The following is a 23,226-nucleotide window of genomic DNA, read 5'->3' as shown; positions in this document are numbered from 1 at the left end:
CTGAATTTACCCAGCACTGATGATTTATAACGAAAGCAAAACAAGTTTATTAACAAGAGAGCATGGACTAAGTGATACCAAGTAAAAGAGTTAAAGGCAGAGATGGTTATAGGCAAATAAAAGTGCAAACACGCATCTAAAAGTGTAAAACTTAATCTAATCTTTGTTCAGGATGGTTTGTCTCATCCATAGTCTTCTTTCCAGCTTTTACTGGCCTGCCTGGCCAGGACCCTTCACAGAGATCAAATCACTTGGTTTCTTTGTCTCCTTAAAGTGAAAGATAACTTAGGAGTTTGCTCCCCCTCTCTTTGTGGTCCCTTGAGCCATTGAAATGTATTCTTCTGAAGGATACCTCAGATAAACTTCATTAGTTCAAGCTCAGTAAAGGAGCCATGAGGTCTGGAAGATGAGACTCCATGCTGGTTCCTCCCCCACTGGTGATGGCTACTATACTAATTATCTCTCCTGCTGCTACCTCCATGACAAATGCACAGCCCATTGACTTTGACCAACACCTGGTTTGAGATGTCAGCCTCTTTCCTTTGTCTGGAGAAAACCTGTTTTCTGGAGAAACCTGTTTTCCTTTGTCTGGAGAAAACCTGACATGCCTGGTCTAAACACCTTTTAGTCACAGACTCTAAAGCATAATGTTAGTGAGTATCCATAATTTCACATACAGCATTGTTGCATATATTTTACAATGATATTATTGACCAGAGTGTTATTAGTTTTCAAATGATACCTCAAAAGGCATATTTTGTACAAAAATTATTGCAGTACTGTGTGAATACAAGGGTGCCTAGGATCATAGGGGCTATACCACAGTAACTCTGCAGGAAATTCCTTGATGCTTCCATCAGTTATCTAACAGTGCCTACAATTAAGCTATGGCACTGAACTGGCTGTGGATTAATTATGTTATTAACAGAATGCTGTGGTTCTGCTTTATGATTTTGCTTGCTGTTGGAAGAGAGTGACACTCATGTGTGATGGATGGATGGATGGATGGATTGTTGAGTAGCCAACCAATCTTCTATCCTATAAATCAGTTTTATATGTGATAGGAGTAAAATGACTATGTAATATACTGTAAGCAACTTCTATGATCCAAAAGCACAAAAAAAACCCCCAAAAATCCCACCCCGAAACAGACAAACATAAAAAGAAATCCTGCAAAATCAGTGCACATCCATATTTCTCAGAGTTAGGCATGACTTATCTCACTGTGTTTATGTAGCTTATAACTTTAATATATTTAGAGTTCCTTCCTTTATTTATTAGGGATGTTTTCCTCGTAAGAATGCACACAATGCTGCATACTGAGACTGTCCAAAGGCAGCTACAGTTTACTCTTCCCACAATGTGTATATATTGATTATTAATACAAAATGAAAGTATAATGCTGATTGGGAGACACATTGTATGATACTGAGTGAGATTATTAAAACTTCTCTATGGTTGACCAAGAGAATCTCAGTGATTTAGTTCTCCATTCTACTGCAGAATTTCTTCCCAAGACAAATGCCACACTGTGTTTGTGTGTTTTCTCATAGGAGGTAGAGCTGTGTCGTGTTAGCAATCAAGAGAAGCTGGGGCTGACTGTCTGCTACAGAACAGATGATGAGGAAGACACAGGAATCTATGTCAGCGAGGTAAAGTTGTGGTGGGGGTGACTCAATGAAAGAATAGAAACAAGTGTTCTGAGACCGGACCACAGAAAGACTGGCTGTAAGCCATCTCTTGTCACTTTCAATTAGGAAAATAAATTATGTTGCCCAAGTAATAATTATTACCAGCTTGTTTGTTTATGGGATGCTATAAATACAACATCACAGTTAGGGAAAAGTGCAAAGTCAGAGCATTGTCTGAAATTTGAATGAAATCCCACAAGTATGTGGAAAGTCAGCAAAAGTTCTGATTTCCACACTTCTGTGTTGTCCCATTATTGCGATCATGTTAACAATAAGAATGGCTAATTTATTTTTACAATAATCACATATGCTCACGGAAGAGAGGAAATAAGAACAACAAAAAACAATATAAGTGACGAATCTTTTGGAAAATCTAATCTGTCCTAGCACTCTTCTTTGTTACCAGCTAACACACAGATGGCCTGATCCTGAGACCTCAGTTCTTGAGGTGTTGAACAATCTCAACTCCCATCTGCTTCATTTGGAAGTGAGGGCATTTAGCACCCTCTGAGAGTTGTTTAGCACCTTGCAGTGCCAGGCCTAGAAAGATTTTCGGGTGCATTAATTTCATGTGAGTCTCCAATCATTTTAAAGAGGGCAGTTTTTCTAGATGAGAAGACAAAGATTTTATGAGTCCAAGCTTGGTGGTGATTGTCCTGGGTGAATTTGATACACCATTTGTCACCTTCAGATGACATTCCACAAAAATCTGAAGACCAGAAATGGAGTGAGTTTTAGCAGAAAGAATTGTCCTGCATTGCCATAAAGTGAATCACATAAAAATGGGAATGGAAAAAAAATTGTTCTCTAATTGCCAACAGCACTGTCAAAGTATGTGAAAACCACAGCCTTAACTCAAGAATTAGGGATTAATATAAAATTTGCTAAGACTAACTCTTCCAGTTAGTCCAGTTAAAGTTATTACCTCATCTACCTGTCTCTCCCAACACAGCTACCACAGCACTGCGTAAATTTAATTATATTGTTTTTCATACTTGATTAAACACTTCCAAATCATTTTTGTCTGACAACGCACAATAAGAAAAAAATACCTAACATCTGTACAGGATGTAACCTGCAAACCAAATGCTATGCTCAAAATGTTTAGCTTGAAAAATAGCTCTTGGCTTGACAAGGTAAAATAAATGGTTTAAGATAACCATCAAGTGAAAGGTGATAGATAGCATTACCCCTATGAAGAGCAGGTCATTGCTCAAGGATGCGCTATTGTGATTCTGATAAACTCTGTTAATGGAGCCCTAAACATCTATTTAGGATAAACTAACTTTAAGTTTAACCAACTAAAACCAGAGCCGGTATATTGGATCCATGAATGACCTATATACTGTAGATCTTTCTTTGTTTTTCTTATAAATCTTTGGGAACTGAAAAATCTAAAGGAAATACCAGCTTCATAGCTGATACAATCACTCAGAAATAAATGTTTTCAGAAAAGAGGATTATATCTTCTTAAGCAAACAATAGTCCTGCTATGTGGAGATATCAACTGTTCATTAACAAGGCTTCAAAATAACCTCAGCCCAAACTGAATTTCTAGAGCCTAAACATTCTGTCATTAATACTCTGCTCCATGACAGCTGAAGGTTAGTGCTTGACAATCATGTGGAAAAATATTGTTCTGAAAATCATACACTCCCTTCATCCTTTTCTGTCTTTAGACTTTTTAAAACAAGGTTCTGTGATTATTTGCAGAACTGGTATGTTCATCTGACTGTGAAGAAAGCTTTAAACTGTCTTTCCACAATGTAAACAATGGCATTTTTACAAATTCTACAAATTGTGTTGTTTGAAGTTGAGATGTTTTTATGTTCAGTTTTTGAATATCATCCTATGCAGGTTGATCCACACAGCATCGCCGCCAGAGATGGCCGGATCCGAGAAGGAGACCGCATTTTGCAAGTATGTGGCTGTAAATTCTTTCTTTCCTGAGCTCTTCCTGAAAAACAGTACTGTGCAATCCTCTCTGTGGATTCTTCATGAGAGATGATAAGTCTCTTTGTTCTGATATGTGAAAAAATCCATGTCTGTCTCTTTCTTAACACAATAGCTGGGAGCTAGAGTGTGGGTGTTGAAAAAATGAGAATGACAAACTTGCTCTGCCTGATGGCCTCACATCCTATGTCTTTTTTTCCAATATTTATTAGAAATCTCATTTTTCTCTCACTCAACTCAGTATCATTTTCTGAATAGGTCTGTTGCAAACATAAATATCGGTGAGAGAGTTTTGCTGCTTATTCTTTGTTAGCATATATCTTGGTAAAACTTAAGAAGCTTTTGAGATTGTGATTCTAAAGGCAATTCCTTAACGTTCTGGAGGGGGGTTTACCTAATGCTGTCTGCTCTTTTCTCTCTCTACCACTTATAACTGAACATTTCTGATTTCTCTGATGAGCCACCATTCAGCCAATTGCTCTTTTTATTCTTGGTTTCTGATGATCCAGAGTGTCTCTATATGGCGCCACAGTCCAGACTGCAGGAGTGTGAATTATAGAGTGCTCTAACATGCCATATTTTCGCTCTCCCAATAAACCTTACTGGTGCAAATTAAAGGTACTTCATTCATGTTAACATAATTCATCAACTAGGTCCTTTTTATTTCTCACCAAAAGAATCTATAAGGGGCAGTTAGAGCTCAACATATTAGAGCTCTTTGCAATTACCTCTTTGCAATTCAAACCTTTGTAATCCGGACTGCGGCTCCATGTAGACAAGCTCTCGAATTGTTTTGCCCCTCCAGATCTGAGCTATGTTTCGCAAATAAAGCACAGTGCCTGACAGCTGGCCTCATTTGCAGTTGCCTTCAACAGCAACAACAGCAATAAAATAATAGATTTTTGTCTTATGGCAAAGAAAGGGGGTTATACTGATAACAGCTTATTAGCAATCTGTGCCAAGTGTTATCTTGAGGAAAGAAGAAAGTTCTGTGTGCATGGCATTTTAGAGCAAGCCTTCCAGCCTGTGTCAACAGACTCAGGCTTGCTAGGCTTGCGCTTGTGTTCTAAAAAGAGCTGTATGGACAGTGCTTTGAAGTCAAGTCTCATGCCCTGAAGCTTAGGATTGGTTAGTGTCAGCTCTCTCTACACATTTATCTAGTAAGGCTCTCTCACAAAATAATGATATTCACAAGAAGAGCAATCACTGTTTTGAAGCAACTAGTTCTTCAGTACCAGGTAAATTGGTTGACATTATAGAAAAGAACTGAATTATCAGACGCACAGGTGAATGCAATTAGTTGTGGAAGAGTCAACATGGCTTTTGTAAAGGGAAATCTTGCCTCACCAATTTATCAGAATTCTTTGATGGGGGTCAACAAACATGTGGACAAGGGTGATCCAGTGGGTATAGAATACTTGGATTTTCAGGGTACATCTACACAACAAAGAAAACCTGTGGCTACCCCATGCCAACCAACTCGGGCTCAGGCTGCGGAGCTGTTTCATTGCTGTGTAGACAACTGGGCTCTGGGACCCTCCCATCTTGCTCCAGCTTGCACCCAGAAGTCCACACAGCAATGAAATATTCCTGCAGCCTTAACCACACGAGTCTGAGTTGGCTGGCACGGATCAGCTGTGGGTGTCCAATTGCTGTGTGGACATATCTTCAGAAAGCCTTTGATAAGGTCCATCACCAATGGCTCTTAATTAAAGTAAGATGTCATGGGATAAGAGGGAAGGTCTTCTCATAGATCAGTAACTGGTTAAAAGACAGGAAACAAAGAGTAGGAATGAATGATCAGTTTTCAGAATGGAGAGAGGTAAATACCGGTGTCCCCCAAGGATCTATACTGGGGGCTGTGCTGTTCAACATATTCATAAATGATCTGGAAAAAGAGGTAAACAGTGAGATGGCAAAATTTGCAGATGATACAGAATGACTCCAAAAATAAGTGCAAAGCAGACTGCAAATGCTTACTAAGGGATCTCACAAAACTGGGTGACTTGGCAACAAAATGGCAGACGAAATTCAATAGTGATAAATGCAAAGCAATGCACATTGGAAAACATAATCCCAACTATACATACAAAATGATGGGCTCTAAATTAGCTGTTATCACTCAAGAAAGAGGTCTTGGAGTCATCGTGGATAGTTTTCCAAAAACATCCTCTCTGTACAGCAGTCAAAAAAGCCAACAATGTTAGAAACTATTAGGAAAGGGATAGATAATAAGACAGAAAATATCATAATACCACTATTTAAATCCATGGTATGCCAACATTTTTAATACTGTGTGCAGCTCTGGTCACCCCATCTCAAGAAAAGATATATTAGATTTTTAAAAGTTCCTGAAAAGGGCAACAAAAATGGTTGGGGGTATGGAACACCTTCCATATGTGGAGAGATTAAAAGACTGGGACTTTTCAGCTTGGAAAAGAGACAACTAAGGGGGGCTATGAGAGAGAGATCTGTGAAATCATAAAGGTGTGGAGAAAGTGAATGAGGAAGTGTTATTTCCTTCTTTGCATAACACAAGAACTATAGGTCACCAAATGAAATTAAAAGGCAGCAGGTTTAAAATAAATAGAAGGAAGTACTTCTTCACACAACCCACAGTCAATCTGTGGAACTCATTGCCAGGGAATGTTGTGAAGACCAAAAGTATAACTGGGTTTAAAAAAGAATTAGGTAAATTCATGTAGGATAGGTCCATCAATGGCTACTATCCAATATGATTAGGGATTCAACTCTATCCTCTGGGTACCCCTAGACTTTGCTGCCAGAAGCTGGGAGTGGATGACAGGGGAAGTCTCACTCGATGATTGCCTGTTCTGTTCATTCCCTCTGAAGCTCCTGGCATTGGCAATTGTCAGAAGACAGGCTAGTGGGCTAGATGGACACTTGGTGTGACCCAGTATGGCCGTTGTTATGTTCTCCACATTAAGGAACTAACCTGGGGGTTCTCCTTTCCCAACACAGCAAACAACACAGGAGAAAGTCAGTCATGCTGCTGTAGAAAATCCCTATGTCTGAGCTACAGAGTGGCATTAAAGGTGCACACTCAGGTTAAATTTGGCCCCAGATTTAGGCTATGTAAAAATATGCTTTTTTACCATTCCTTCGACCAACATGTTCTCACTTCTATTATTTTTAAGATCCAGTGGAAAGAAATATTCTTTCAGGAGTCTTTGCAGCTCAGTACTGCTAATACATGAGAACCTGAAAGTGAAAAAGATTGGTAACTAAGTATGACAGTTAGCTGTGTCTGGATGTATTTGAACCTGTGCGCTATCAAAAGTTACCTTGTATCTCTTATCTAAATAGACTCTGCTCAATCTTTTTTGTCCAAATAACATGTTACAGATGTTCTGAAGAGTATTGGCAACTCCAGCTATTCAGACATTATGAGTCATTCCCCCAAAAATCATGAGATTAGCCTTAAAATCAAGAGATTTTAAAAAGAATACATTTTGGTCGATTTTTATTTGCCTTCAGGATTTTGAGCCTTCAGGCTCATGTTTTCAAGCTTTCCTCTGTGACCAGAATGGGGAGAAATTGACTTTGTTAGAGAAAGCTGACATTCTCACCTAACTCCAGAAGTTGAGGCATTAAGAAACACACCGAATATTGTGAGACTTTCAATAAAATCATGAGAGTTGGCAGCACTGGGTCAGGACCACAGAGGATTCATGCACAGGCCTCCCCTTCCCTCTGCAGCAAATGGGCCAAGAGTGTGGGGATGGAGCAGAGCCTCAGCATTGGCCCCGCACCAAGCAATACAGCTCAGCTGAGCTGGCCCAGCGTGGGAGGGTAGTAATCTGCTACTGGTAAGGGCTCGCTGTAGCCCAACGGCTGGACAAAAAGAGTTTTGTTAGACAAACTGATGAATTTAGGTAATATTTGAGGGGCAAACCAACAACACTCCCTGTGTGAGGACATCCATTCCAAAGCGGTTACTTAAGGAGAGAACTGACTGATTTGTGTGTGTTTGAGATGAGAAGAAATGTTAGCCAAACCGGTATTCAAAAAGGATTGTATTTCACTTTCTTTCTAATAAGCAGACATTACACAACATGGACTACTGTACTAAATTGTGATGTAACTCCACATTTATTTAAGACTCCCTTTTTGGTCTCAGAACTGCTAGCTGGGGCAGTTATTAACAGGTATGTTGGGGAGAGAAATTGAACTCTGATCTTGGGGAAAGCAAAGTCAGGAGTAGGTAATGAATTGGTTACAATTTTTCAGGCCTGAAGGAAACTGTTTCCCTCTCTGGACAATGATTTTGAATCTGACTCTGTCTCTTTAATGAGAGTCTTACTGGCTACGGTAAAATCTATCTCCTCCCAGGTCAGTCAAAGGGCAAACGATGGCTAGGTATTTAGGTCAGAAAAGAAGATAGTTTACGTGCAAAGAGAGGAAAATAGCTAGAATGACAGTGGATTTCAGTTTGGACTTACAGAGAGGAAGTTTTAGAGAAATCATGGATCACTACTACCAAGATCAGAAATTCAGAATCGCTCTTGTTATATTGCTGTTTTTCAGTTCCCTCCTCTCATTTCCAGTCAACTTTGCTTGTACTTTGCCCTGGTGGTGATTGCTGGTAATGGCAAGTTGCTTCTCCACAAACCGCTCTTTAACTGCCAATCATTAATTTAGGCACGTGAGTCTTCTGAATGTTGTAAAATCAATCTAATTCCATGCCTCCAGTCTTTCCATTTCCTTAGGCAATATCTTTGCTGAAAACCATAGCTGTATTTCTTACCTCAGTATTGGCTTTGAGAATCAAACTATTCTCCAGAGCACAATAGGATCTACAAGCTAACTGTCTAAAGTGGTCTTTATTTCAAAAAGGAAATAATAAGTTACATTTTGATGTCACGACTCATGTAGATGCTGTTATTTGATTCTCTGTGTGGTCCAGAATGTAAAAGTTTTTCCACTGTGCAAAAATTACCCACAAAAGGTATTCATATCCAACTGCAAAAGGACAACAGTCCTTTAGTTTCATGAGATTATGTATGATTAGGAATTGAAAAGCAAATGAACTAGCTTCTACATCTGTCTACAGACAATCCTCCAAGAACATTGAACAACATATGATGGTGATTTTCTTTTTTTCTTTTCTTTTTTTAATGAAAAACTGTACATTTGATATGAATTCTTGTTGGTTTTTCAACAAGGTAAAAATTCAGTGGATGGCATTTTAGTGTATTTTAAATAGATGATAGATTCATTCCATGCCACTTTTTTTTCTTTTTAACATTTCTGTGTGAATTATGGTGCCAGGCACAGTATCGGCAGACAGGTAATAGATATTAGTTTGAGACCATCAAACTCAATTCATTTGTGAGTGAAGATTCCAGAGGTGAGAGAAGTCTGTAGGTAATTCTATTGCATTTTTGTAGACTAATAGCATTACTTGAATGTCAATTTTGATACACAGCCAGAAGTTTGATCATTAAGTTTAACACCAGGTGAGTTATGTGGGGTTTTCTTTCATATCCAAAGATACACTGACTCTCCTCCCACCCTTATGGATGAGATAACTCAGGGAAATGGAAGATGGCAATATCATTACACAGGGATTGCAATCAGGTCTGGAGAAAATAGTTTTGGAGATGCTTGGTTTTATATTTTTCACAGTAATATAGCAGCTTTTCTCATGTTTTTCAGGATAATTCAAATACTACCACTACATACAGCCACTCCTGTCTCGTATATGGTCATCTTAAGTAGCTGAGAATAGTCTGTTTACCTCACACATCACACAGTGTAAAATAAAGAGAAAAAAATATACAAGGACGGTCCTGAAAGCTCTTGGTTAGTCCTTGTTTGATTTCATCCATGGACATCAAACTTTGCACAAGTGAGGGCCACATAAGGCAACTAACTGGTGTGATAAAATGAGGCTTTTTGGAGTCAATTTTATCTGTGCTATTATAGTGCAGCCCTCAGCAACTACAGGTTCGAACATGTAATGATCTATCTTGAGCCACTAAGCCACTCAGCTCACGAGGTAGCATTTCGGCCAGATCTTCAGCTTGTATAAACTGGCCCTGGTGTCATAGACCTTTGCCAGTTTAAACTAGCTAAGGGATCTGTTCCATGGTCTCTGGCTGTAGCTATATATTTAAGATGAAGGCAACTATGTACAATGTAGTGGGTGTCATTTCTCTTGCAGTCCACACTTCGCTCCCTCCACATCTCCCTGGATGTATCCGAAAGAATTTGGTGGTAACCAATCAAACAGTTAAAACATATTTGTATTTTTATTTAATCTAAGCTAAAACTGTTTTTTCAAGGCAATGTGTTCAGGCTGTCCACACGCACCCTTGCTTGTTACTTTTCCACCCGGTAGTTCCCTCTACTAGCTTTGAAACTGAACCCCTGCAAAGGGAGGAGGATTAATCAGGCTGGATATGGGAAAACCTTTTTATCCCACAAAATTATTAAAAACCTTTGCCCTCTAGCCTGTCCCCCATACTTTTCAGAAGGATTAAATATTTTTTGGCAATGCAGTTTGTCATAGTGATGAAAATCCACTTCTTGTGCTGTGAAACAAACAAAGTAAGTGGGGCATTTTTAGGGGGAAAATGCTTTGTATTTGAAACTTGATTTTCATAAGCAACATTTTTAGGTAGTATTGAATGGGCCCATAAAATGTGTACATTAAGGTATCGTTATTAGTAAGGTAAGTTATTAGTGCGATTGTTTTTAACACAAAGGCAGAATTACAGAAAGAAGTTGGGGAGAAAGCAGGTTTTAACTGATGATTCATTTTTTATTTTGATTATCCCAGTGGGGGTGACATGTTTTGTGTGGTTCTGGACACCGAGTCGCGCACACAGATATAAAATGATTAAATGAAACAGCAATCAGCAGTGGCCTGTAAGTATTGCCTGGTGAGAGATAATACTGTAGCCCTCTAATTGGCTCTCTACAAGCATACAGTATGACTGATTTCAGCTGTAGTATTACCAGTCTTGCTTCCACCAGCACTATTATCTCAGAGTGACACTTCCATTACTCTGAACGGAGAAAGATGAACGTCACCTGTCAGGAGCTGGTTAATTGTGTTGCTAGATGTATGTTGCTAGGGCGCAGGTTGGACATTTATGAACATAACTGCTTCCTCTGATGTCCGCCATCCTTCAACAATCGATACAGCTCTTACAGTAAGCGCATAATTGAGTGAAGGCATTTACCACTGAGGGGCTGAAGATGAGCCCATTGTGTGAGTTTCATTGTCCATACATTTACCACAAATGAGCTGATATTTGCCCTTTATTGTGTGTTGCTTTGTGGAAATGGAAACTAATGTGCCACTTTCATTTGTTTTCTAGATAAATGGCCAAGATATTCAGAATCGGGAGGAGGCAGTGGCATTGCTCTCCAGTGATGAATGCAAGAAAATTGTGTTGCTGGTTGCAAGACCAGAGATGCAGGTTAGAATAAATAGATGCACTGAGCTGGGAGCAGGTTATACTGTACATTAATTGTCATCCATAAGAAATGAACACTGAAAATCAGGATTGCAGAGGTTCATGCAAAAAAAAAAAAAAAAAAAAAAAAAGGGGGGAGGGGGGAAATATAGTTGAAGATCTTTGTCAATCTGTAGCCTCAGAAGAAAATAACATTATGTTACTAGGAGTTTGTTTACCTTTGTACTAGCTAAAAGATTCTTTGTCAGTAAATACAGTATACATACTATTGATTATCTAGTAATCTAATGATGCTTAATTACATGTGAAGTGGAACTTTAAAAATCCTATTTTTTTGGTTGATCATTCTTACTGATTTCTGAGACTAAATTCACATGCTTCCATGGTTTTGCCCCTGCTTATGGCACGATCAAAATGGGCTCTTGGTAAGGGTTATTTTTTTAAACAATGTTTCAATAAACTCTCCAGTTAGATCTTGATGATAGGCATTTGATTACAATGCCATTCAGCAAACCTAGTCCTAGAACTAACTATTTTCAAGGGAAAGCTGATCACATGAGATTTCTCATCAAATACAAATTATTTAATAGGAAATGTATATTTTAAAAGTTGTGCAGCAAAAATATCTTTCTGGCTTTTAAATAAAACCGATGCCTTGCAAATAAATTTTTTATGTCTTTGTGGAGGGAGGTGTCATGCTAATCATCAAGGTAGAGGAAAGGTAATAGTGGGGGGAAAGGACTATTTGTGCTTCCTTTTATATTCTTTTTATATCCCACCACAAAGCAGAAAAGGACATTACATTGTCATTCTTCTCTCCATCTGTCAGCAGTCCAAGCGAAGTTGGTTATGTTGCCATTTATCTCATATTATTGATCTGATATTTTCAGACTTGGTGACTACATACTCTCTATACATTAAATTGAATAAGTATAATTCAGTGTCACCCGGAATCCCTACTTGAATCTGGTAGTTATACAAGGTCACATTTCAGCATATATTTCCTTTACATTCTCAATGGCTCCAAGAAACCTGGCTATATACTAAGACAGAGTAAAGCTATTCACCTCACCTTAGGTAGTGAGGTTATATCTCTTCTTGGTCTAGAAAATCTTTCAGAATCTTTTAAGAAATGTGTCTGAGGATTCTACCTAATGTTCTTAACAAATTTCATTTCAGCAGGGCTCTTGCAGGCATTGGGGTCCACCTGCCAGACCCTGTTGTAGGACAGAAACCCAGCGAAAGACCTGATCCTATCTTTCTTACAACTTGTCCGCACAGGAATGTTATACCCAAGGTGATGTATAACTCCTCCTGTGGACACTCTTATTCCAATATATTTAGTTTAGCTTATGTCACTTTGAAAGGGATTTAAGCAAAACTGAAAAAAGCCATTCTTATTCCAGAATAAGTGTGTCCACGAAGGGGTATATTATACCGGTATAATATATCGGTTTAACTCTACCAGTATAATTATACTGGTAATACTTTCATTTGTAGACAGGCCCATACTAAGGCAAAACAGTCAGTGGAGAAAAAAGGACAGGATCAAGTCCTAAATTTTGAAGCTTTCTTTTAGAAAGAACTTGGTAACGGCAGCGTATCAAGGACTGGCTGCTCGGCACATCCAATAACTAACAAGACAAGCTTCTCTAACCAGTAAAGATTGATTTTTAATCAGTTGATATTTAAAACTGAGCAGACAAGAAACACACACAAATAACCCTGTAAACAAATGTATGTGGTACATGTGCATGAGTGCACATGTGCCCTGGGTGTATATTTATGTTTTTAAGAACCATAAGAATTGCCATATTGGATCAGACCAGTGCTCCATCTAGTACAGTATCCTGTCCGCAGCAGTGACCAGCACCAGACGTTTGAGAGGAAGGTTTAAAAATCCTATGAAGGACAATCGCCAAAATGTCTGCCCGTAGGGGAAATTTCTTCCTAACCCCAGGCAATTAGTGGTTTGCTTCTGCTGTGAAACCTGGGAGTTTATATTCTTCATAAGGTCAAAGGGTTGACTATACATAACAAATAAAAACATTTGAAAACCGTGAATGAAAACGCAACATAGATGTTCTAAATAGATAATATGGTTAAAGTGCCACATAACCTCAATCAACATTTTATACCTACTATTGGTTATTCCTATGCCTGCTATTTGTTGGTGTGGCTGATTTGCAGAGAGATTTTTTGTTTGTTTGTTGTTTTAACCAGTGAGTATCGTTAGTATGTTGTTTTAACCAAAGGTCCATTGGCTTTGATGGAGTCGTCCCTGCTTATACCACAAAAGAACTTGGTCCCATGTTGCTTCGTTGCATATGATTATACTTTTTCTAGCTTCTGTGATGTCCATAAAATTTTACAGACGACTGAATATTTTCTCATACTCTACAGTAGTTGTCTTAATATTTTAACATCTGACCTTCATCAATTCTGTGTCAACTTCCTTCTCTGCTGCCTGTTTCTGCCCCTAAACACTGCCATTAGCAGGCATGCAACACTGCTTCATTCTCCTTCTAGCCATAGTACTTTCCTTTTTTACTCCAGCATGCCATCTGGAAAAGGAACCCAAACACAAATGGACACATACTGTCGACACACACATGTCCATAATACTGTGTATGTGTGTACGGCCACATCACAGTGACTGGACTGAAAAAGTAGGCCTCCCTCTTCCTCTTTTTATAATACTGTTTTCAACATAGTTGAAAGTAATGTTTTAATCTTTAAAAAAAAAAAGAAAAAAAAAAGTCAGTTTGAAGACACAGCCAAAGAACAAAAACAGTTGTCTTAAAGTCGTTGCATCAGTCAGTCCCCCACCCCCTTTTCTGTTTGTTTGTTAGTTCTTTTCTGCAGGTTTACCTGAAAAAGCAATAAGAGAAACGTGATGGCAATACAGAGTGAGGTTGCCATTGAGGTTCAGGCACTGGGACACAGCACTGGCGTAGAGGTTGTTAAAGAGACGAGCCCAATTGTCTCATGGCCCTATTAGTATCAATGCAGTTCTTTTAACATTAGGGCTCTTGGAAGTAATGAACACAACAGCTCCAGGATTATGTGGTCTGCCTTTCATACATTTGAAAGGAAATAATGTTCTGTGCTGTATAATCTCCTTCATGATGAGAGAAAATCAGTCATACTGTTTCAGGAAAGGATTAAAGGCCTAAGTGTCCCTGGTTTTGGGGGTTTTTTTTATCATCTTTTTCTTCTTTTTGGAGAGGCGAACTATGGGAGCCTGGTAAGCTGAAGAGAATCATTATGATAAAAAGAACTAGTCAGGCATTGCCATTTGGGTTTGCCCTATTTTAACATGCATCCCCACTAACATAATGCAATGTACTAATATATTCTTTTGCAGCTGGAGGAAGGGTGGCTGGATGATGAAAGGAATGAATTCTTAGAGGAGTTAAACTTGGAAATGTTGGAAGAACAGCATAATGAAGCAATGCAGTTCACAGCCAATGAGCTGGAGCAGGTAGGACTGACACAATGTATCATTGGAAATTTGGCTAGGTGTATTTTTTTATTAACATCGAATGAAATGATAAATCGAAAAATTGAATCAAAGGCTTTGATAGCATTTTGTCATGAAAATGCTATGAATTGCAATATGTTCTAGATCAGGAAATATTTTAAAAATAAATGTCTAGGTCAGATGTGACAAGGTAAAATTTTAGAAGGACGTGAGAGGAAGAAAGCACCAATTCTGCATTTTCTTTCAGTTCTCAGAACCATATTACTAGCCCTTTTTTTTAATACAGAGTCTTATGTGTTGTCACTTTTGTTTATGAGCTATATCAGAGTCACGTGTCAAGGCCATAGGCTGGTCAGGGCCCTGTTGTGATAAAGACAATACAGACATATTGTACAAGATATGCTACTTACTATGTAAATTACTACACTGTATCATTCACTACCTCTATATAGTACTATATTTAGTACAAGATGACAGCCGAGAAGTACCTACCTTGGGAACAAATATTTGATGATGGACTCCTCAATCTAGCAGGCAAAGGTATATCACAATCCAGTGGCTGGAAATTAAAGCTAGACAAATTCAGACTGGAAATAACTTTTTTAATAGTGAGGGTAATTAACCTCTGGACAATTTCCCAAGGATCATGGTGGATTCACTATCAGTGGGCATTTTGAAATCAACATCAGCTGTTTTTCCAAAAGATGTGCTCTAGTTCAAACAAGAATTATTTTGAGGACGTTCTGTGGCCTGTGTTATGCAGGAGGTCAGACTAGATGTTTAAAGAACAGACCTATTGTAAGAGTCCCCTCTAGTTTATCACTGAAATATGACCCGTCATTTTCATTTTTTTCTGAAAAATTCCCAGGTTTCGAAAAATCCAGTATTTGGATTTTTCCAGTTTCCACCCAGATTTTTACCTGCTCAAACTTGCAGTCCCAGCTCTTGTCTCACATGCTTCCCACTGGACAGAACAGCCTGGCCGCATAGGGAAGGGTAACAGTGGTCGGTTGCTGCTGCAGCTGCACAGTGTAGGAACAAAATGGGCAGGGTGCCTGCGAGACCACCAATGACTGCAGTGATAGGCCTCAGGAAGCAGGATGCTGCACCCAGAAGTACAGGCCCTGCCTGATCTGCCCCCTGGGGCCGCCAGACACTCCCTCTTCCCTTGTCCTTATCCCCCCATGTAGTCCTATGCCACTGAAGCTTCTTATATCAAGTGTAACTGCACAAGTTAGCAACAATAAACCCTTTATTTTAAAAAAATTGAATTTTTGTAATGGGGATTAGAGATAGCGGCTTCATAAGTTGCAAACTCTTAATTTTCTCTATTTGTTGGTTTTTTTCTGTCCTCCTGCCCCCCAGTATTAACCCTGATATTGACCCCAAAAACTGCAAAGTTAATTGTTTGTGCTGATTTTCACCTGTTGTTAAATTTTTTGAAATAAACATTGATCAACTCCCAGGATATTTAAAAATCAATAAAAATTGGAAACAGACCTTACATTTTGGTCATGCCACCAACTCCAGTCGGGGCTGGGGTTTCTCATCTTCAGCCCATCACTGGCAACTCTTCACACCACAGTCAGTCTGACTTTCATCTTCGTAGAGTGATTCTCCTGGTTTGCAGCAGCAAGACCTACTAACCCCCACTTCTCCTCCCATCCACTGGGTCTCTCTTATCTCATTGTTTTCAAACTTAAATAGCACTCTGGGGTTTATGTCCCAAATGTATCATGAGCTGTAAAATCAGAGCCGGGACCATGCCTGCATTTGAGCATAATTAGCCATTCTTGCAAGAATGAATGCTTGTCCAGGCTGAAACACAGCATCTTTTGAAGTTCAGTTATTGCTGGGTTGTATTGTTGGGATTCTTATCATCTGCAGTTCTTTCTGAATAAATGGCCCTTTGGCCTTTCAAACAGAAGTAATTGGGAAGGAAACGGACACTGTACAGTCTAAAAAACCAGAATCTTGAATTTTGACTAGATGATGGATAGAATTTTCAAAAGTGTTTAAGCGATTTAGGAGCCTAAGTCCTATTTTCAAAAGTGATTTAGCACTTAGAACCTAAGTCCCAATGGGACTGTATAAATATGTCATGTCATGTACTGCATTAAGTATCTATATTATTTTCAGTCCTCACAATGAAGCAAATGCTGGTATTTGCATTTTGCCAAACGTCAGTATTTTCAGTTTCTCTTGCAAAGAAAACCTTTTGCCATAATAATCTTTGTGTTCAATTTAGCTAGCAGGTGCAGAGAGAATGTTTCTTCATTTGAACTAGTTTATTCAGAACTGAGAAATGAATTGGAAGTTGAAAAAGTGGGCAAGCTTGTCTTCCTTTTCCAATCAATGAATAAAAACCAGGTAGGAGAGGATGAGATTTATTAACTCAAAAACTTGGGGCCAGATTTTCAAAAATTTTAGCTACCTAATGAAGAAGATAGGTGCCTAGTGGGATTTTCAAAACCGCCTAAGCAGAGTAGGCACTTGATTCCCATTGATTTCAACTTCTGTTCATTTCCATAGAAATTAGGTGCCTTTTGAAAATCCCAGTAGGCACCTATCTGCATCTTTGAGCCCTAAAGCCCTTTGAAAATCTGGTTCTTAATCCCATTGGATTTAGGCTTCTAAGTGTCTAAATCACTTGGAAAAGTGGAGGTTAGGCTCTTAAATCACTTAGCCACCTTAGAAAATTTTACTGATAGCCTTAAAAAGTCTTCCATCACAGTAATGCATCAGCTGAGTAAAGAAAGAAGTATTAAATGAACATTATAGAAAAAAAATACATGATGGTGTAGTAAAATCAATATATTGGCATGAGTTTGGAAGAGTAACATTGCTTACATCTCAAAGAAGTGTCAACAAAGCCTTAAGAGAGCAGTGCAGTCTGCCAGCATGTAATCTGTGTGAATTCCTAACATTTTACAATAAAAACAATTTTAGAAGTGTTTCAGAGTTATTTCAAATGTTATTGGTACAGTTTCTCCTGTCCCTTCTTCCTGTAAAGCCAGGATTCCTTAGTTGCTATGAATGTAACTGTAAAGACCTCTGAGAGAAATAAAAAATATAACTGTACATTTTAGAAAGCTCTAAATTTATACTAAAACACTTCTCTGTCCATAATAATATTGCAATTTTAAGTTTCAATACTCTGGGGCCTTCCAAGAGATCTGGATCATGAAGGGTCATGAAACAGTGGACTCAAATTTGTCAGTTATCCAGGACTGAATATCTCCTGTCCTCCCCCCTCAAACCAATTAAATTCTAGAATGGGTGGGTAGATTCTACATTTAGTGTGAGCAGGAGGGCAAGAAAGAAGGAAATATTTTTTGATGCAGATGTACCAGTTGGCAGACCGCAGATGAGGCTGTCAGGTGATGTATTTCACCACCACATATATGGTGTTTGAGCGTATGTAGATATATGTGTGTGTGAAATACCCACTACTAGTATGAAGGAGAACTGTTTCTTTAAGTTTTAACTCCTAGTGAGAAAGAAGCACTAAAATTACTACAGATAGAGCTGTCTTCTCCTCAAAGACTTTTGACTACCCCGTCATAAATACTTTCTACTGGTGATGGGTTTCATTCTGAATTTAATATACTCCACCACACTTTGAATTTATTTATTTATTTATCCATTTCTTTATTTCTATTTTTATTGGGCCATCAGTTTCCACCATTGTCTACTAACAGCGGAACAAAAGGGACTAGTTGAGGGGTTCATGATCCTGAAGCAGAAATGATGCAGTGTGTGGAGGGTGCATTTAATTTTTTGTTCATGTCTTCCACTATCTGTCAAGATATAAGAAAAACAGCAATTATTATCAGAGTGGCCTCTGGCATTCTGTTTCCTGTCATTGGTGCACTGTTCCTTTTTTCTCCCTTTAATATTACTAACCATTATGTTTAATTATATAATTATACCTCCTAAAGGAGAAAACACATTTGGCTGGTGCTGGGTGCACTTAGGCATACAATGAGTATACTATATAAATTGCACTTTGGATGATAGTGGTGTAAGAGAAATAGGGAGAAATGCCTTTAGCGTACCCAATTAGAAAAAGAAAAAAGCATGCCCCCCTTCAATGTGGCGGCTTACAGTGCTCTTTGCATTAAAGCACACAATAAATAGGTTAGGTACAAGAAGTAGAGAGTGAATTCAAAAACAACTGCAAAAAATGATTGACATTATGCCCATGGCAGGCACTCAGTGTTGTTCTGCTCTAACTGGTGAAAGGCTATGGGTTATTATTGTGGAAAGTAGACTTTAACTAGGGGAAAAAACGGGATAGGCTAGGGAGAAATCTGTTCCAGTTCCCTGAACAAGTCCTAGAGTTCAGCTATCAGTCTTCCAGTGAGATTCTGCTGAGAGCAGGTGATGGGAGAGGTAGAAGGGGCAATGCGAGAATAGGCTAACCACTGTGTTGTCTTTAGCTGTGCCAGGGCAGTGTGCAAAGAGATTGTTGGTATCCCAAACCCAGTGTCCTCCTGAAAATAGTCCTTTCACTGCCATCTTACACTGCACTGGTCACTGCTTAGGTGGTCTGCCTCATGTAATTTTTGATGTTATGCAGGCATTGTTACTTGCCCCAGGTTTGAGAAGAACTCAGCTTCTCTAGCCGTGGCCATAATCCAGAGCCAAAAGGAACATTCCACCTGGTTCTCATTATCTTTCAGCACTTTACAGCGTTGGTTTTGCTGGGGAGGAAGATATTTATTTCCTGAACCTGGGCAACGTGTCAGTGACACAGTTATGCTGTACTTCATCCACCTGTTTTGTCCCTCCTTGAGGAACTCAGCGTGGTCTGTGGAGACTACAGCATGATGCTCAGAAACGTGAAAAAGCCATAAGCATGTAGGGATTACATCCAGTTAGGAATTTTCCATCAGAAATTGCTGGTTTTTGCAAAATTTTGCAGAAAATTTTTTATTTTCCATTGGGAAAACTGAAATGACAGTTCTCCAGCTGCCTGCCGGGAAGGCTCTTACCAATTTCAATTTCCGCCTGAGGGGAGAAAGTGAAATGCAAGAGCCTTCTACAAGAACAGTCAGCAAGTTGAAAAATTCCATTTCAGTTCTCCCCAAACTGAGCTTTTCTGGAAATCCCTTTTTGTCTTTTCATTACGAGTTAGGATGCAATTTTTTTTCAAAAATATGACATTTTTCTTGAAAAGTGATTTTTGAGCCAGCTGTAGTAGAAATGGTTTATTCATCGTTTTCATTCATTCTTACAGATTAAATTAGCTGTTTATGAAGTCTGGGACTGAAAAATATTTAAATTCAATATGGTCTGTATTTTATACTAATTTTGGTTCACTTATTTTCTTAGCCAAAAAAGCATGAGGAGGAGGATGGCACAACGGACACTGCAACCTCATCATCCAATAACCATGAGAAGGACAGTGGGGTGGGCCCTACAGATGAGAGTCTACGTAATGACGAGAGCTCAGAACAGGAGAATGCACCTGATGAGCAGAGCAAAACAACTCTGCAGAGCACGTGGGAGCTGGGGCAGAGTCAGGACACATTAGGAAGCATTGAACTCCAGTGCAATGAGAGCTTTGTGTCTGGAGAATACATAGAATCTGATTTCATTGGAAACCAAGATGAGGAGTGTGAAAGGTTTCGGCAGCTGTTGGAGCTCAAGTGCAAGATTAGAAACCATGGAGAGTATGACCTGTATTACTCGAGCAGTACAATAGAGTGTAACAGAAGGGAGCAAGATGGGGTGGAGCATGAGCTACAGTTACTCAATGAGGAACTGAGAAATATTGAGCTTGAGTGTCAGAATATAATGCAGGCTCATAGGATTCAAAAGGTGAAGGATCAGTATGGAGATATTTGGGCATTACATGATGGAGGATTCAGGAATTATAACACCAGCATAGATGTACAAAGAGGTAAACTGGATGACATCATAGAGCACCCAGAGAAATCTGACAAAGACAGCTCCAGTGCTTACAATACGGCAGAAAGCTGCAGGAGCACTCCACTGACTGTAGAGCAATCCCCTGATAGCTCACTCCAGAGAATGATAAGCATCACTAATAGGAAAAACCTGAGAAGCACAATTGTAGCTAATCAGTTGTGTTTTGGACAGAGTAGTAGGGAGGCAACCTCATCCAAAAATACCGAGCAAAACAGCACCGTTGAAGAGAAGGAAACAGTTTCAGAAAGTAGCAAATTCACAGAGCAGGAGAAGCAAAGCACTGAGCACATTCCTTACCTGTCTCCATATCACAGCTCTTCAGACAGGTATGGGCATATACCTGCTCATGCAAAGCATTATCAAAGCTATATGCAGCTGATCCAACAGAAATCTGCAGTGGAGTATGCCCAAAGTCAGCTCAGTCTAGTGAGCATGTGCAAAGATGCACAGAAATGTACAGAGCCCAAAATGGAATGGAAAGTGAAAATAAGGAGTGATGGAACAAGGTATATCACTAAGAGACCAGTGCGAGACAGAATCCTGAAGGAACGTGCCTTAAAGATTAAAGAGGAGCGCAGTGGAATGACGACAGATGACGATATGATGAGTGAAATGAAGATGGGTCGTTACTGGAGCAAAGAGGAGAGGAAGCAGCATTTGGTGCGAGCCAAGGAGCAGAGACGGCGGCGCGAGTTCATGATGCGGAGCAGGTTAGAGTGTCTTAAGGAAAGTCCCCAGAGCGGCAGCGAGGGCAAAAAAGAAATTAACATTCTTGAACTTAGTCACAAAAAGATGATGAAAAAAAGAAACAAGAAAATCTTGGACAGCTGGATGACAATCCAAGAACTGATGACACATGGTGCTAAGTCTCCAGATGGGACAAGAGTGCACAATGCCTTTTTATCAGTTACTACTGTATGAACATGACTGTTTCAAAGAGTATACTACCAGTTTAGGTAGAGTACGATTGCCTCGTTCAAGGTGGCATTTTTATATATTTTGTGACTGTTTATAGTTTGACCTTTTTTGTAAGCAAAATTACTTGATAAAATTTTTCAGTTGTTTTCATATAATGGTACCTTCTTTAGCTGGCAATCTTTCTTTACCTGCAATATATTCATAATATTCATTTCTAAAAAAAAAAGAAAAAGAAAAAAAAAAGGAGGAGCCAATTAATTCCTTCTACTAATGTATGTATTGTAAGTTAAGATCTGGATTTATTTCTCTAGTTTTCTTTTTTCTACTTTAGTAACAATACAATACCAAAACAAAATACTTTATACTGTATCCTTACTTGCAAAACAAGCAGTTAAATTTTTACTTCTTATATTGCATCTGTTAATAAGTCATGTGCCACGTCTTGTTGTACAAATAAGAATGACCGTCTTTTCCAACAATTCATTGTACAGTGCATTTAACCTGTAAATTGCAATTGTATTTGTCCAGGTAAAGTGTAGGTGGGCAATTCTCCTGTGGTATGTAGTGGCATTGGTCATGTAGCAAGCTAATATGTGATAATTGTGGAGATCAAAGAGGAATAAATTATTGCTTATCTTTAAGAAAAATTATCAAGAGTTCTTTGATTTTAATTGTTCGCTTTGGTTATAGAATGAATTATTCCCACATACATGATTTTTGGACGATATATGAAGATTTCAAGGACACAGGGCACAATTAATTATGATCTTTCCTATAGATTAGACCATTTTTCCTTTTGACTTTATTCCATTATAAATTATGTTAAATGGACCTGAGCCTGCATTTCTTATTCATGCAGAAGTCCAAATAGGAGTTTTACCTGAGTAAGAACACATAGGAGGAAGCCCATATTTTTACTGTCTTCCCTGACCTGTTACTAGTATTAATATTAGTTACTTTTCAAGCACTCTCTGTGTTTGGTGCTTTACAAACAAATACGTCATGGTCTCTCCTCAAAAGAGCAAACCAAAACTGTGGATTTCAGCTGAAAAGGGGACCTCCCAGTGTAACTGCAGGTCAAAGAGAAAATAAATGAAAGATATTTATTAAAATAAGGACTGAAAGGTAACCCATAAAGGGTGTTTTCAGTTGGGTTGTGCCCTTTGTTTCTTCTTTATGGTTTATGAAAAGGGCTTTTGAAAGTTGGGGATTTTTTAAATCAGATTTCACCTGCTTGCTTTTTACCTTCTCAATATCAGGAATTTCAACCCTCTGGTTTTGCTGGGGGACTCCTAAAGGACACTGATGTGTATATTTTGAGTCACAGCACCTTAATTGAAAGAGTACCATTGTTGAATCGTTAACAAAAATGCCTCTTATTCAAAATGTTAATTAATCCCAGACGTCATTAACAAAAGGTGTAAAAACAAACACAAAATAGTCAGTCTAACTAAAAATCCTGTCTCTCAGTTGCTCAACTTTCAGTCTTTTAGCTCATAAAGTCATAATTTCACTAGTTCTCTAAATTACCATACAGTCTTCCAGCCTAGACAGGACTTGAATTACTAATGTAAAGAACAAGAAGAAAAAATTAAAAAAATAAAACCCTTTCAGATCTTCTTTATGCATCAAAAAGAACAACAACAACAAAAAAAGCCTCATTTCAGTTTGTTTTCCCCTTGCAGATCACCTTTAAAATATATAGAAACTAGGCTGATTTTTCCACTGTACTTGGTAGACATACAGACAATGGGGAAAATATTTCCAAAGCACCTAAATAAGATAGGAGACTAAA

At 38.7% G+C, this 23,226-nt stretch overlaps 1 protein-coding gene across 1 annotated transcript in view; it reads left to right on the top strand.

Moving 5' to 3' along the window:
• The window catches only part of PDZRN4 (PDZ domain containing ring finger 4), a 377,274-nt gene extending 355,193 nt beyond the window's left edge, over window positions 1-22,081 (top strand). Inside the window, exons 6-10 of the mRNA XM_067564199.1 lie at window positions 1,554-1,652; window positions 3,549-3,611; window positions 10,994-11,095; window positions 14,460-14,576; window positions 19,914-22,081. Of these exons, the coding sequence (XP_067420300.1) occupies window positions 1,554-1,652; window positions 3,549-3,611; window positions 10,994-11,095; window positions 14,460-14,576; window positions 19,914-21,434 (1,902 nt within the window). The 3' untranslated portion in view covers window positions 21,435-22,081. The remainder of the gene's footprint in view (window positions 1-1,553; window positions 1,653-3,548; window positions 3,612-10,993; window positions 11,096-14,459; window positions 14,577-19,913) is intronic.
• The last annotated feature ends 1,145 nt before the right edge of the window (window positions 22,082-23,226 follow it).

The sequence above is a fragment of the Emydura macquarii genome, unplaced genomic scaffold (assembly GCF_026122565.2).
Source record: "Emydura macquarii macquarii isolate MOO-44397 ecotype Brisbane River unplaced genomic scaffold, CSIRO-AGI_Emac_v2 contig_2636, whole genome shotgun sequence".
Lineage (NCBI taxonomy): Eukaryota > Metazoa > Chordata > Testudines > Chelidae > Emydura > Emydura macquarii.
This window is presented reverse-complemented; position numbering and strand designations above follow the sequence as displayed.